At 44.7% G+C, this 15329-nt stretch overlaps 1 protein-coding gene across 14 annotated transcripts; it reads left to right on the forward strand.

Moving 5' to 3' along the window:
• Positions 1 to 1145: 1145 nt before the first annotated feature.
• LOC110504388 (serine/arginine repetitive matrix protein 1) lies at positions 1146 to 14944 on the forward strand. 14 transcript variants are annotated; one of them, XM_036974867.1, is made up of 11 exons: positions 1180 to 1302; positions 1762 to 1809; positions 2219 to 2329; positions 2780 to 2839; positions 8119 to 8326; positions 8455 to 8574; positions 8787 to 8863; positions 8949 to 12347; positions 12819 to 13312; positions 13967 to 14071; positions 14194 to 14944. In XM_036974867.1, exons 3-11 carry the CDS (start codon positions 2302 to 2304, stop codon positions 14194 to 14196), a joined length of 4494 nt encoding a protein of 1497 aa, XP_036830762.1. In that variant the 5' UTR covers positions 1180 to 1302; positions 1762 to 1809; positions 2219 to 2301; the 3' UTR covers positions 14197 to 14944. The 14 variants fall into 14 exon arrangements, with proteins under 14 accessions (XP_036830760.1, XP_036830763.1, XP_036830767.1 ...); XM_036974865.1 differs by lacking the exon at positions 1762 to 1809 and having other exon boundaries at positions 1146 to 1302; XM_036974868.1 differs by lacking the exon at positions 1762 to 1809 and having other exon boundaries at positions 1146 to 1302; positions 8952 to 12347.
• Positions 14945 to 15329: the final 385 nt, after the last annotated feature.

Consider the following 15329-nt stretch of genomic DNA (forward strand, 5'->3'; position numbering starts at 1 on the left):
GACAGTAGTTTTGGAATTGTTAGTTAGATTACTTGTTATTACTGCATTGTCGGAACTAGAAGCACAAGCATTTTGCTACACTCGCATTAACATCTGCTAACCATGTGTATGTGACAAATCAAATTTGATTTGATTGATTTGAGGTTGAAAATGTCAGTGAAGACACTTGCCAGTTGGTCAGCACATGCTGTGGTTACATTCCCAAGTAGCCTACCGAATAAAAAATACTAGGTAATTGGGTTTCCATCTCATTTTCAACTCCACTGATGGTATGTCTCAAAATTTTTTGCCTTATACAGGCTAGTAAATGCACCCACCGGTATTGGCGCTGCACTAGCCAACAGCTCACAGATAGGCTACACTGCATATAAAGCCAATTGTATACATGATAAGATTATTATGGACAAAAGAGAGAGATTATTTTTATTTGTCAAATGACAGTCAAGCATCGACATCATGTCACCAGAATAAGACCCTCGATATTTCTTGGAAAGGAGCATCAAGCTAAACAGCGTGCAATTTTCACCACCGTGAAGTTCATCATAACATATTTCATATGTAGCCTAATAAACTCCATGCTTGACAGAGTCAAGTGGGAGGACCACACAACATATTATATCAACATTTGTTCTTGTATAATTTATTTTATCTACACAAAAAGAACCCACCTTATCTAGCGTATTTTGTTTTGTCAACATTTGGAAATTTTACTGGCAAATGTGCTGTTTCCACCAGGCCTCTTTTAGGCCTACTTTGCTCGCATATCATGTAGGATGGAAACCTGGTTTAGTCTCAGCTAAACTGGGGTGGTAATTATGAATTGATGTCTCTACTAACGAAATATGTTTTGTTTTTTGAGTGACATTTTTGAGGGACACGGTCTGCTGCATGGCTTTTTACTCTGCCCCATGCCCCAATGCAATACACTGTATATAGGCTACTGTATAGAATATGCCTACATATTGGGTTGTAGAGAAAAAAACGTACAACCTGTCTCAGCTAAAGTGTCTATTTATATGGCCCCTGTGCCCTATGCCTCTGTCATAGAAATATATAGAATATATTGGTCGAATTAATAATAGAATGTATGATTTCTTTGATTATTCTTTGTTGATTTTTAGAGAAGAGCCTTCATCTCTGAGTTGCCATGGAGATTCCTCTAGGAATTTGCCGCCCAGGACGGCATTCTGGGATTACTGGGTCTCCCCAAACTATCATGGCGTCCTGTGAAGATGGCGACTACCATTAAACAGGCGTTGCTGGATTTCCTAACTATTTAAATTAAAGGAATTGGAGACGTAGGTAAAAAAAAAACACACAAAAAACGGTGTGCATATGTGTTATAGCGCAAGCATCGGTTGTCTGCATTACGTATTGTTGGTTTTGTGCGACGAGTTAAGTAATCTACAAACTGTTAGCAAGCTAGTCGAATGAATGAGGCCGCGGGTGCTGATACCGCGTGTCTTTGTTAGATAACACGTCGTGGATAACTAGCTAGCTACGTTAGTCATTTTAAAGTTCACAAGTTTTAAAAATTGTTACGCTTAAGACTGAACTTTTTTTGGACCATTGGGTGGGATTAAAAACGACACAATCCTCTCGTTGATAACTAGCTAGCATTAGCGTGCCACGTTAGCTAACTATACGCCAACTAGCTAACGTTAGTGCTTAGCTACTTTGGTTGCTATGTAGCTGCCCAGCAAAGTACCTTTCTAACTCTTAGCAAGTGTTCAGCACAGTTGTTTTTATCTAACGTTACAGAGCAAGTGTTATTGCCAGTTGAGATGAACGATTACAAAAAAGTTGCATGTAAGTGGGTCATTGGTTACGTAATACTGCTGCAGTGTTTATTTTTGTTGTGTGCCCAGACTCAGTGTAACCAAGATGACATTCATGGCTGTTTGTTTAACGGTAGTAATGTAATTAATTTGTATTGTCTTGACATTCTGAAACTGGCAGGTGTTATTCATTAGTCAGATTCAGTTGCAAAACGTTTTGCAATGGAAACTGTTAATTATAGAAAGTAGGAACCACAGAAAAGGGAAGGGACCTACCTGAATTTGTACAATAGAAACACTGATTTTCGTTGCAAAAGGTTTCAGTTCAGAGTAGACCTATAAACGGTTTTGCAACAGATGGAACATTTAACAATGGAATCTGACTAATCAACACATCCCTGTTGAGTGCCCTGGAGTAACTGTACTGTTTTTCCTTATAGAGTGAGAGACGAGGGCCAGGAGAACAGTGCTAGTGGCCAGAGGTTTTCAGGCCATCACTCACCCCCCACACAGAGCTGATAAAATGGAGTGTGCAATGGACACTCGGCAAGGTGTGTTATCAAGATTTATTATAGAAATATGCCTGTAATACGATGGATGGTTATCCTCACAGGGTTATACCTATATACAGGAAATTCATGACCAAAACAATTTTACTTGGCAATGCTTCTTAAATTCTCATTTGGAAAGCACCGGTGTCTTATAAACACCTGTTTCTAGTTGCTGGTGGAACTCCAATAATTAGGAAATATTCAGAAGTATATTAAATCAACGTTTTGTACCAAGTGAGAGATGCTTCTCGTGTGTGTGACGTAGATCTTTGTTTGGGTTGTGTGTGTGCTGTCACCTATTTATACACATGGCCACGTCTTTTAGAAATAACTAGTTCCAGCTTAGATGTTGGGAAATGTGATATGTCTGGCAGCTAAAATTACGAGGTATCGCCTCACTCAGTACAAAAGGTGGATTTAATATCTTTCTGAATATTCTCTGGTTATCAGAGTTTCACCAGCAACTGGAAACAGACACCCATGCCCAGACATGCTCAACTTTGGTGAATAGTAAGTGTGTTTTTTTAAACCTCCTGCTTTGGGCTGCATGTGTAAATGTGCAGTATATACAGTACCAGTCAAAAGTTTGGACACACCTACTCATTCTAGGGTTTTTCTTTATTTTACTATTTCCTACATTGTAAAATAATAGTGAAGACATCAGAACTATGAAATAACACATATGTAATCATGTAGTAACCAAAAAAGTGTTAAACAAATCTAAATGTATTTTATATTTGAGATTCTTCAAAGTACGTAGCCACCCTTTGCCTTGATGACAGATTTGCACACTCTTGGCATTCTCTCAACCATCTTCATGAGGAATTATTTTCCAATAGTCTTGAAGGATTTCCCACATATGCTGAGCACTTGTTGGCTGCTTTTCCTTCACTCTGCAGTCCAATTGATCCCAACCATCTCAATTGGGTTGAGGTCAGGTGATTGTGAAGGCCATGTCATCTCATGCAGCACTCCATCACTCTTATTTGGTAAAATAGCCCTTACACAGCCTGGAGGTGTGTTGGGTCATTGTCCTGTTGAAAAACAAATGATAGTCCCACTAAGCGCAAAGCGGATGGGACGGTGAATTGCTGCAGAATGCTGTGGTAGCCATGCTGGTTAAGTGTACCTTGAATTTGAAATAAATCACACACTGTCACCAGCAAAGCACCATCACACCACCACCTCCATGCTTCACAGTGTAACTACACATAAAGAGATCATCCATTTAGTCTCACAAAGACAGAGGCTTTTAACCCAAAATCTCAAATTAAGACTAACGGCCCTCATGAGCGCCAGTTTCATAATAGCGCTTGATGGTTTTTGCGACTGCACTTTAAGAAACTTTCAAAGTTCCTGAAATTTTTGACAAACCTTCATGTCTTAAAGTAATGATGGATTGTCATTTATCTTTGCTTATTTGAGCTGTTTTTGCCATAATAAGGACTTGGTATTTTACCAAATAAGGCTATCCTCTGTATACCACCCATACCATGTCACAACACAACTGATTGGCTCAAATGCATTAAGAAGGAAAGAAATTGCACAAATGAACTTTTAACAAAGGCACACCTGTTAAAACCCTCTTACAGCTCCCCCCCTTACTTTGTGCAATTTCCACCTGAAGACATACCCATATCTAACAGCCTGTAGCTCAGGCACAGAACCAAGGATATGCATATTCTTGGTACCATTTGAAAGAAAACACTGAAGTTTGTGTACATGTGAATTGAATGTAGGAGAATATAACACAATAGATCTGGTTTAGATAGAACAATGAAAAAAAAACATATGTTTTTTATTTTTGTATCATCTTTAAAATGAACAAGATAAAACATTCAGATAGGATGATGGGGACAATTTCAGTGAAAAATATAAGAGGGCAACAGTACTTGTGCAAAGTTTCAGAATGATAACTTCTAAAATGAGTGTGCTTACATGACATTTATCATGAAGTCACCCAGGTGTCCCACACAAGTAGCCCAAATGTACCCAAGTGGCCAAATTGGTGAAGGTATACATTTTGAAACAAAAAACTATATACAAAATACCAAAATGGTATTCTAACACCCCCCCCCCCCCCCCCCCCCCCACCCATTTACAAAATAACATGGGTAACTATTTAAACACTTTCAATATTTGGAAGACCCTCAGTCCTCTATCAAATCAAATCAATTTATATAGCCCCCGCCTAAAACCCCAAACAGCAAGCAATGCAGGTGTAGAAGCACGGTGGCTGGGAAAAACTCACTAGAAAGGCAAAAACCTAGGAAGAAACCTAGAGAGGAACCAGGCTATGAGGGGTGGCCAGTCCTCTTCTGGTTGTGCCGGGTGGAGATCACAGTGGTTGTAGAGGGTGCAACAGGGCAGCACCTCGAGTAAAAATGAACAGTTTAGGGTTCCATAGCCACAGGCAGAACAGTTGAAACTGGAACAGCGGCAAGGCCAGGTGGACTGGGGACAGCAAGGAGTCATCATGCCAGGTCCTGATGCATGGTCCTAGGGCTCAGGTCCTCCTCCGAGAGAAAGAGAGAATTAGAGAGAGCATACTTAAATTCACACAGGACACTGGATAAGACTCCCATTCGGAGTCAGTGTCACTGTGAAAGAAAATGTTCAGTTAGAATAGTTTCACATATGAGCCCTGTATCAACAGGTATAATAAACAGATATATATAGAGAGTTGAAGGTTGAATATATTAGGTTGAATATAGTATTATTACCTGCTAGATCTACTGTCTCTTATATTATGACATTTCAGCTAGATCTACTGTCTCTATTATATTATGACAGACCAGCTAGATCTACTGTCTCCATTTCACTTTGGCCATTGATGTGGTCCTGCCCTCTCCTCAACAGCCTCAAATAGGCTATTTCATGTGGGTTGGGGTGGGGCGGCAGACACACGTAATGTCATGAAATGTGAGATGCATGTTTATAAATTGCTTCTAAAATGTAAAAAAAAATCACAAATAATATTTTATATTATTCATTTCAAACAAGGGCATTAGCATGATAAGAACTTACCAGTCCAAAACGATGTCCTCTCCCGTTCAAAAAATATTCCTCCACAATCGCTAAGTGAATCATCCTACAAGAATCTCTCTCACCTTCCCAATCAATTTATTCTAAAATTGTGTGAACATCTGTATATCTAGACTTAGATTTAGCTTTCCCTGACTTAGTCGCCATAATGATTGATATATAAACAGCTGAATCTGCGCGTTCACCAAACAATGCAGTGCGTAACATGTGTTTCTCCTTCCGGTATGAAACTTCAATAGCGAATGACTCACTTTACGCTGGAGCTTACTACATGGGTTGGTCTTGCAACACATAAACATGGCGTATTGCCGTTTAGCTCAGCTCATTGGCTATCTACAGTGCCTTGCGAAAGTATTCGGCCCCCTTGAACTTTGCGACCTTTTGCCACATTTCAGGCTTCAAACATAAAGATATAAAACTGTATTTTTTTGTGAAGAATCAACAACAAGTGGGACACAATCATGAAGTGGAACGACATTTATTGGATATTTCAAACTTTTTTAACAAATCGAAAACTGAAAAATTGGGCGTGCAAAATTATTCAGCCCCCTTAAGTTAATACTTTGTAGCGCCACCTTTTGCTGCGATTACAGCTGTAAGTCGCTTGGGGTATGTCTCTATCAGTTTTGCACATCGAGAGACTGAATTTTTTTCCCATTCCTCCTTGCAAAACAGCTCGAGCTCAGTGAGGTTGGATGGAGAGCATTTGTGAACAGCAGTTTTCAGTTCTTTCCACAGATTCTCGATTTCGCAAGGCACTGTACCCAGCTAGATTTCAAAACGATCAGTGGTCATTGGGTTAAAAGACAGTCAATCAACGAAACAGCGGGCAAATCATTGGTGCACAATGATGTCATGACTTGTTGTCTTCAAATCGGTTTCTTTCAGTCAGTACATCCTGCGAAATGGCCCATCATGTTTGATTGTGTTACAAACAAACCAGTTGATTGCAGTGAAACCAAACATGACTGGAAAAGTCACGTTCTGTGTGGGTTATTTACCTGGAATGTGTCGTCGAAAATGGAATGAGACGGAATTCACGACACAAGCGGTTCACAAAATGTTTTGTGTTAGGCTATAAAAACGGGTTTTATCAAACAAAGGATCATTCATTGTGTAACAATGAGCATTGGAATTGCAAACAGACAAAGATCGTCAAAGGTAAACTTTTTATTTTAATGCAGTTGTGATTAGGTTACGCCTGTGATGGTTAAATGTTTTTTTTTAATGGGGTTCTATGCTCAGATAATCGCATCGTATTCTTTCGCAGTAAATGCTTTTTTAAATCTGACCGCAGTTGGATTAGCAAGATTCTAGGCTTTCGATACACGTGAGACACTTGTATTTTCATGAAAGTTTAATATGACTATTTATGTAGCGATCACCGTATGTTGTGGGATTTCAGCCCGCTAGCGGGTTCCGTGCGCAGAGAGGTTAATTGAAATGCATTCCAGGTGACCCTCTCATGAATCTGGTTGAGAGAATGCCAAGAATGTGCAAAGCTGTCATTAAGGCAAACTGTGGCTACTTTGAAGAATCTAAAATATATTTGGATTTGTTTAACACTTTTTTGGTTACTACATGATTCCATATGTGTTCATAGTTTTTGATGTCTTCGCTATTATGTTGCACATCTTTTAGAATTTTGAACAACGTTACCTGACACTCTTGTCCCTGCTCCCCTTTTTTCTTCTGCTGCTGTGGCTGGAAATATCTCACCTGAGGATTTAAAAAAAATTGAAGACAGATAAATGTAGCTATCTTGCTTGCACTTTATACAGTTCCAAACAAACTAGCTAGCTAACTTGCTAGACTAGTAACTTTAGTTAATCATGTTTCTATCATCAACATACTTTTGGATATTTGTTAGCTAATTGCCATTATAATTGTGGCAGCAATATTATAGAGCTAAATTATGTTAGTTTTTAGGTTATATCTATCTTATGTAGTTAACTAGTTGGCTAGCTAACGTTAGTCAAACAACCTAACTTACCTTTCTTGCAGTTTCTCATGCAGGATCACTCTGAGGGGATTCAAGTGATTTGTGTTTCAAGCCGCAGGGCTTCTGTATTGCGCACTGGTCACTCGTATACTGGTCCCTGGCGTGCCGTTTCTCGCACAGGTGTATTCTGAAGTGATTCAAGTGAATTGTGTTTCGCGCCATAGAGCGTCTGTATCGAGCATGGGTCACTCGTGCATGTGTCACTGGCACGGGTGTTTCTTGAGTTGTAGGCTGCCTGCCACAGCTCACAGAGCTAAATAACCTTCAGAACTGTGTTGAACCCAGACAGATTATTTTTTTACCAAGAAAAGTGAATGTGCTTTACAGAACTTTATTGAAACTATGTTTGGTATTTATTTTGGTGTGGTGGAAATCATTCTGCCATGGAGCAGTGCAACACTTGAGTGAACCTAGAGGAAACCCTGCCCCAAGTAAATGTTTGTTGAAAGTGTCTTTGCCGTGCTTTCGGTACACTATCATCTCAACCTCAAGATAGCTATAGCTATGCCGCTGGAGGTTCGAGCTGGATTGGCTAGATCCTGAAATGCCAATGACACACACACCAGAGGTTGCCAATTCTCTTCCTGGCCACCTTTCGTTAGGATTGTATGTCCCATGTTGCTGATGAAATTCACCAAACTCGTAATTTATCCAGACAAAGAAATGCGATTGGTTAATCTGTGACTAAAGAATGTGTTTGGCTAATCTGTAAATAAGGAATATGATTGGTTAATCTGTGCAGGTGGGGACGAGGCAGCAGAGAGTGAACACACTCTAGAGGAAACGTCTGCAAAAGAAGGAAGTGAGATGCTGCACAAGAAGAACAAGAAGCACAAAAAACACAAGGGCAAAAAGAAGAAGAAGAAACGTGGCAAGGGAGAGCGGGAGACCAGCTCGGAGTCGGTCCCAGAGTCCGACGTAGAGAAGCCACTAGTCAGAACCAGAGCAGGGTGAGGCTCCTCCCATTAGACCCAGAACATTGTTTGACTCCTCCCGTTAGAACCACAACAATGAGGAAGTTAGATTAAGCTTAACTACTGTGCACGTGCTTAACCTATGTCACTTTTGTTTTGAGAAGACTTCGCCGTCAGCCAGAGCAGGGCATCTGGCTCACACCCGGAAGGCAGCGCAGTTCCAAAACGAATGCAATTACTTTTCACCCTGCGCATACTCCTCCCACCAGAGCAACATGGGCCAAATAATTGAATGCACTCACTGCTAGACTCTGCCCATTACACCCAGACCTGTGCTGTGCCTGGTCACCTCTAGATGGTTTCCTCACTGGAATATAGGAGACAAAGCAGCAGAAATCTTGCACTAATCAGCCAACAGGCTCTTGTTTGTCTTTATACTACTGGGACGATTGTGAATATTTGCTGTAATAATAAATGTTTTCTTTGTTGTTTTTAGTTTGAGGAGTGCTGGCCTTGTGGCTTCTGATGAAGCAGCAGGCACAAAAGATGAGGCAACAAAGGGCTTGATCACAGGTAAGGAGTGTGGCTCTGGGTTCGGGTGTAGGAAATTAATGGATGCTAAAGTTATTTGTTGCTAATGCCTGTGTACTGGTCCAAGCAGATAAACCTGAAGTATGTGATGCTAAAGCCAGAAAACACAAAAGACATTTTGGGAAAAAGAAGAAAAAGAGGAGGAGAAAAGGGGAAGAGAAACAGGAGAAGAACTCACCTTTACACTCCCCATCAGAGAGCGAATCTATGTCAGGGTCAGATTCTGAGTCTGAGGAGAAGCCAGCTGGCACGGATGTGCAAGCAGTTCCCATCCTGTCTAAGGCCAGACAAGAGGAAAGGGTGTCCTCCCTACGCCTAACTCTCGGCCAAAAAGAGGGATCTCTGAAAATGTGTCAAACCTTGGATGAGCAGTCTGCGGATGCACGAGGAAAGACAGAAGAGAAGGCGCCCCCTGCTGACAGGGAGGAACAGACCGTCTCCGTCATAAAGGCAGAAGATTCACGGAGCGACAGGTGCTTCAGTCACTCCCAGGAGCTTCCGGACATCATCCCCAAGCAAGGCGGCCAGAGAGAGGAGACAAACACAGGGCAGAGGTCAAAGGTGAATAACCATGCTCCCTCACGGTCAAGGTCACAGTCACTGACGGACACTAAAAGAGCCAGATCGAGTGTTAGTCATTCGACAAGCTCCAAGCGGTCCAGATCAAGCCGCAGTCGTTCACAAAGCCCCAAGCAATTGTCTGGTCTGCTTGTGTCTAGCAGGGGCAGGTCTCGATCCTTCTCAAAGAGCATGACTCCCAAGAGGAAGCAGTCCAAGTCCCTTAAAAGTACAGGACGTAAGTCCCATTCTCTGACTCCTAAGAGAGGACGCAAGTCCCCCTCTCTGTCCCCCAGCAGAGGACGCAAGTCCCCTTCTCTGTCCCCCAGCAGAGAACGCAAGTCCCCTTCTCTGTCCCCCAGGAGAGGACGCAAGTCCCCTTCTCTGTCCCCCAGGAGAGGACGCAAGTCCCCTTCTCTGTCCCCCAGCAGAGGACGCAAGTCCCCTTCTCTGTCCCCCAGCAGAGAACGCAAGTCCCCTTCTCTGTCCCCCAGGAGAGGACGCAAGTCCCCTTCTCTGTCCCCCAGGAGAGGACGCAAGTCCCCTTCTCTGTCCCCCAGGAGAGGACGCAAGTCCCCTTCTCTGTCCCCCAGGAGAGGACGCAAGTCCCCTTCTCTGTCCCCCAGGAGAGGACGCAAGTCCCCTTCTCTGTCCCCCAGGAGAGGACGCAAGTCCCCTTCTCTGTCCCCCAGGAGAGGACGCAAGTCCCCTTCTCTGTCCCCCAGGAGAGGACGCAAGTCGTCTCCTCTGTCCCCCAGGAGAGGACGCAAGTCGTCTCCTCTGTCCCCCAGGAGAGGACGCAAGTCCCCTTCTCTGTCCCCCAGGAGAGGACGCAAGTCCCCTTCTCTGTCCCCCAGGAGAGGACGCAAGTCGTCTCCTCTGTCCCCCAGGAGAGGACGCAAGTCGTCTCCTCTGTCCCCCAGGAGAGGACGCAAGTCGTCTCCTCTGTCCCCCAGGAGAGGACGCAAGTCGTCTCCTCTGTCCCCCAGGAGAGGACGCAAGTCGTCTCCTCTGTCTCCCAGGAGAGGACGCAAGTCGTCTCCTCTGTCCCCCAGGAGAGGACGCAAGTCGTCTCCTCTGTCCCCCAGGAGAGGACGCAAGTCGTCTCCTCTGTCCCCCAGGAGGGGACGCAAGTCGTCTCCTCTGTCACCCAGGAGGGGACGCAAGTCGTCTCCTCTGTCCCCCAGGAGGGGACGCAAGTCGTCTCCTCTGTCCCCCAGGAGAGGACGCAAGTCCCCCAAGAGAGGACGCAAGTCGTCTCCTCTGTCCCCCAGGAGGGGACGCAAGTCGTCTCCTCTGTCCCCCAGGAGGGGACGCAAACTGTCTCCGTCTCCAAGACGAGGGCGGCGGTCTGAGTCCAGGCCTCGTGGTCGTGTCAGGAGGTCGAGGACCAGAACCCCTCCCCCTCGTCGTGGTAGACCCTCGAGGTCCCGCTCGCCTGTGAGGCTGACTCGCCGCTCACGTTCCAAATCTAGACGGCTCCGTCATTCCCGGTCCCTGAGAAGAGGCCGGCGCTCCAAAAGCAGCTCCCCGTCTCACAGGAAGAGGTCCCCCCCCAGGACACGACGGTCCCGGTCTCTGGTCAGGAAAGGCAAGCGTACTCGGTCCCGCTCTGTCGTGATCCTGAAGAGGAACAGGAAAGGCTCACTGTCCAAATCCCCAACAGGCAAGAACACCAAGTCCCGCTCCAGGAGCTGCAGGAAATCCAGTTCACCAGTACTGAAAGTACTTTCTAGATCACCAAAGCGGAGCAGTACAAAGTCCAGATCCCCAATACGCAGTAAACCATCAAGATCACCATCCCCATGTAACAGGTCTTGTACTCTTAAATCCAAATCGCTGAAAAGAAACAAGTGTTCACTGTCAAAATCGCCCAAAAGAGACATATCGAAATCTAGGTCTGTCTTAAGCGATAGGAAATCTGAGAGCGTATCCCCAGAACGCTCAAGATCCAGGTCTACTGACCTGAAGTCTCTGAAATCAGTCAAACATACTGCAGACAAGACTGTGAATGATGAACCACCTACCAAGCCTGTTGGGGAGGCTGTAGCAACAGCTGCAACAGGGCCCTGGAAGCCCCTCCCTTGGGCTGCACCCTCCAGTTCTATCATACAGGGCAAGCCAGTGGCTGGGCAGGCTGACGAGAGCAGCTCTGAGATTCCATCTGAAGACCACGACTCCGCAGCAGAAGAGCCAAAGGGAGCAAAAAGCCCAACAGGCTCCTCTGAAGAAGAGCCAGATGAGCATGCTATCTCCAGGTCTGTGTCACCAGAGACCGTTTGTGCTGATCGTCGCTACAGGGCATCATCTTCTAAATCCTCCATCAAGAAGGCATCATCCTCGAAACAACGTCAGTCCTCAAAATCAGCATCACCTGCCAGGAAGTCCCACTCACCTGCCGGCAGAAAGACGTCCACCTCTCCCTCACGGAGGTGCTCCCGGTCTAAGTCTACCTCTCCCTCTCAGTCCAAGTCTACCTCCAGAAGGAGGCGTTCCAAGTCCCCATCCAGGAAAAGGAAGTCTGTCTCCCCGCCTGCCAGACGGAAGAAGAGGTCCAAGTCCAGAAGTCCTGTCTGGCGCAGGAGATCACGCTCTAAGTCACCGGCACGGCGCAGGAAGTCACATTCCAAGTCCAGGACCAAGCACTCAAAGTCCCGCTCCCCGGCCAGAAGGAAGAGGTCCAAATCCACAGACAGGCGCAAACGCCTCAAGTCTCGTTCTCCAGGCCGGAGGAGAAGGTCCGTGTCGCGACGGCGCCGGCCCATCATGCGAAATCGCTCATTTGACCGCCGCGACCGATGGAAACGGGAACCAAGCCATTCACCCATCCTCATCCTCCGCAAGCGCCGGTCCACATCTCGAACCCGCCGCAGTGCAAGCAAGACCCCTCCTCGTCTCACTGAGCTGGGTAAGACTACAAGTATGGAGTTCTTTGGAACCCTCTTTCCGACAGCTAAAGCTACGAAGCTTCTGCGCATGTGCAGGATTCTCTATTTTACACACAATCTGTCCTCTACTTGTTCAGCTGCCCAGAGTACAGGCTACCCTGGCGAAAGCGGAATCAATGTCTGCAAGATCACCTGTTCGATCGCCTGTTCTCTGGACAGCTGAACAAGTACAGTAGAGACTGGGTGTAAAGTAGAGAATCCCACACATGCGCAGAAGCTTAGAACCTTTAGCTGTCGGGAAGAGGGTTCCAGAGAACTTGGATCCGCAGCCACTCCGTATATACATACACCAATCCAATGTATTGTACCCTCGGTTTAATGGTGGCTGTTCTAGGCACCTTAGAACAGATTAGGTGTGATTATGTAGTCTAAAATACCACTGTTGACAGATGTCTATTCTCCACTTTCTTCTCCCCTTTCTCCCTTCACAGACAAAGACCAGCTACTGGAGATAGCGAAGGCCAATGCAGCAGCCATGTGTGCTAAAGCAGGTGTGCCCATTCCAGAGAGTCTGAGACCCAAGGCCATCCTCCAGCTTCCCCTGCCCAACCCAGCCCCAACCCCTCTGAATCTGCCTCTTCCCCTGCCCTTGCCTCTCAACATGCCCGGCATGGGAATGCCCAACATGAACATGCCCAACATGAACATGCCCAACATGAACATGCCCAACATGAACATGTCCAATATGGCCATGAGTGCTGCCATGGCCAGTATGAAAGCTGCCACCATGACTGCAGCCCTCACCAACATGGCTCAGATGTCAAACATGCCCCAGATGGCTCCCCTCCCAACCATCACCAACAAGCCCCCTCCTAGCCAGGCTCCCCAAACAACTCTTCCCCCCCTCAACCTGGACCACATAGAGGAGGTGAAGAGGAAGGTGACTCAGCAGGCCAACATCTACAGCATCAAGGAGCTCACTGAGGTAAGACTTACAAGAGACTTGTACTGCATGTAATAACAAAGACTTACTTTATCAATTGTGGATGTAGACCCCCCCCCATGATGTATTACAGCAAGCATCAAACTTTAGCTCAGACTCCCATTTGTATTGTTTTATGTAATGTTTTTGGCAATTAAGCCCTTTATCTGCTTCCCCAGAGTCATGATCTTATGGATACCATTTTTATATCTCTGCATGCAGTTTGAAGGAATTTGCTAACTGTGCAATTGCTAACTAGTGTTACCGTCATGCCTGGAAGTCTATGGTAACTGCTAGCATGCTAGTATATGCCATAGTCTTCCAGTCCATTGTGCTAATGCTAGTTAGCATTGGCTCACAAAACTAGCTCTAACTTACTTCATACGGGATGCAGAGACCTGATCTGGGGAAGTAAAGGACTTCATTGCCAAAATCGCAAAGTATCCTTAAAGGTTACAAACATGAAGAGAATGAACCTGCATCTTACTGACAAGTCAACCGGTTCCAGATGTTTTATGTAGTGTCTTAAGGTTACAAGCACGACAAGACTCGAATGTGAAGACAACTGTGTTGTTTGGGGTGTTCTCTTGTATTATTCTGACTGTGTTGACTTCACAATGATTTGTTTACGTTTCTAATATCATTCTGTGTGTGTAGAAATGTAAGATGATAGCAGCAAGTAAAGAGGAGATGGCCATAGCGAAACCGCATGTGTCTGATGACGAGGATGAGGACAGAAAGCCCTGTGGCAAGAGCTTAAGTGTAAGAACTCCCAGGCTTCATTCTAGCATTCATCCACTATACATTGAAACATTCACCCATATTAGATGAATGCTGAGTAGTAGAGTGATTTAGTAACATACATTTTTCTCTCTATTCCGCAGTAACTTTCTTTGGGGCGCATCAGAGGTACTCCCCATGGATACCATCACCAGGTGTCAAGGTTGTTGTGGTTATAGAGCAGGAACCTCATCAGATATTGCCAGCCCTTGTTCTCTGGACAATCATTCCCTCCCCAACCCCTCCCATCAGTACTCTAGCTGTCTGGGGAAGTGTTTGAAACGTCAGTGATCCTGTGTCCCATTGGACAGACTGGCCTGAGTGTTCTTGTGTGTCATTGGATGGATTGCAGTGTGTACAGTGTGGTTATCCCTAGCTTCTACACGTTGCTCAGACAGAGCTCTCTGGACAATGACTGAAGCAAAATGATATAGGAACATATTTTCAATGTTTTGTCAACCCTTTCTAATGTTAAACTTCTGTTCCTTTTTTATTGTGTTCAGTAATAATATTTCCACCTCATGGTTCCTTTAGTGACATTTTAACCTGTAATTAAGTGAACTGCTCGGTCTGCCCTCAGCACGCACGGGCACACAAATACACACATCAGTAATATGATGGTCAGGTGTGTCTTTAGTGACGGGCAGACGACCAGGTCTCTCCATTGAGAAGACAAACTTATCAGGTCTTTGTAGGATCCACTCTAAATGTTTTCACTTCTCTACATATTAACTGATGTAATCTTTAGCTATTTTAATAACAAATGCGTTTTAGGATTTCCTTGATCAGTAGTAGAATATTATTTGGCTGACTTTGTACATAATATGTTGATTATTAAAGGAAACCAGAAAATCACCTGTTGTCTAATGTTCTTTATGTAGGACCCTAACTGTCAAGGTCCCCTTTTTTTTCTAAATCTTTACCTTGTGGTCAGTACTGCAGGGGTGTATTCATTACGCCAATTCTGTTGCAAAACGTTTCTCCAATAGAAACTTGTTTTAATTGTTTGGATTAATTACCCCTGATGTACTATATATTCTTTGATTCTAATCAGAGACTGATTCAGACCTGGAACACAAGTTTTTTTAGTTTGCTTGAATGCTTGCTGCATTTTGAAACAGTTTCTAGTGAACGACACTTTCCACCAAAATGTTCTTGAACAGACTTTGAGGTACGTTTGCTCCCGTTTGGTGAGTGTGGCGGGATGTGGCTTGAAGCAATGAGTGACGTATTTAAAAGG

Source organism: Oncorhynchus mykiss, chromosome 3 (assembly GCF_013265735.2).
Source record: "Oncorhynchus mykiss isolate Arlee chromosome 3, USDA_OmykA_1.1, whole genome shotgun sequence".
Classification (NCBI taxonomy): Eukaryota; Metazoa; Chordata; class Actinopteri; order Salmoniformes; family Salmonidae; genus Oncorhynchus; species Oncorhynchus mykiss.

What these genes read in the sequence shown, in the direction of transcription:
- LOC110504388 (XM_036974865.1), top strand. Translation starts at nt 2,302, where the DNA reads ATGGAGTGTGCAATGGACACTCGGCAAG. An exon ending in ACCAGAGCAACATGGGCCAA is followed by an intron (nt 8,575 to 8,786) that starts ATAATTGAATGC and finishes TGTTGTTTTTAG; the next exon opens with TTTGAGGAGTGCTGGCCTTG. An exon ending in TCCTCGTCTCACTGAGCTGG is followed by an intron (nt 12,348 to 12,818) that starts GTAAGACTACAA and finishes CTCCCTTCACAG; the next exon opens with ACAAAGACCAGCTACTGGAG.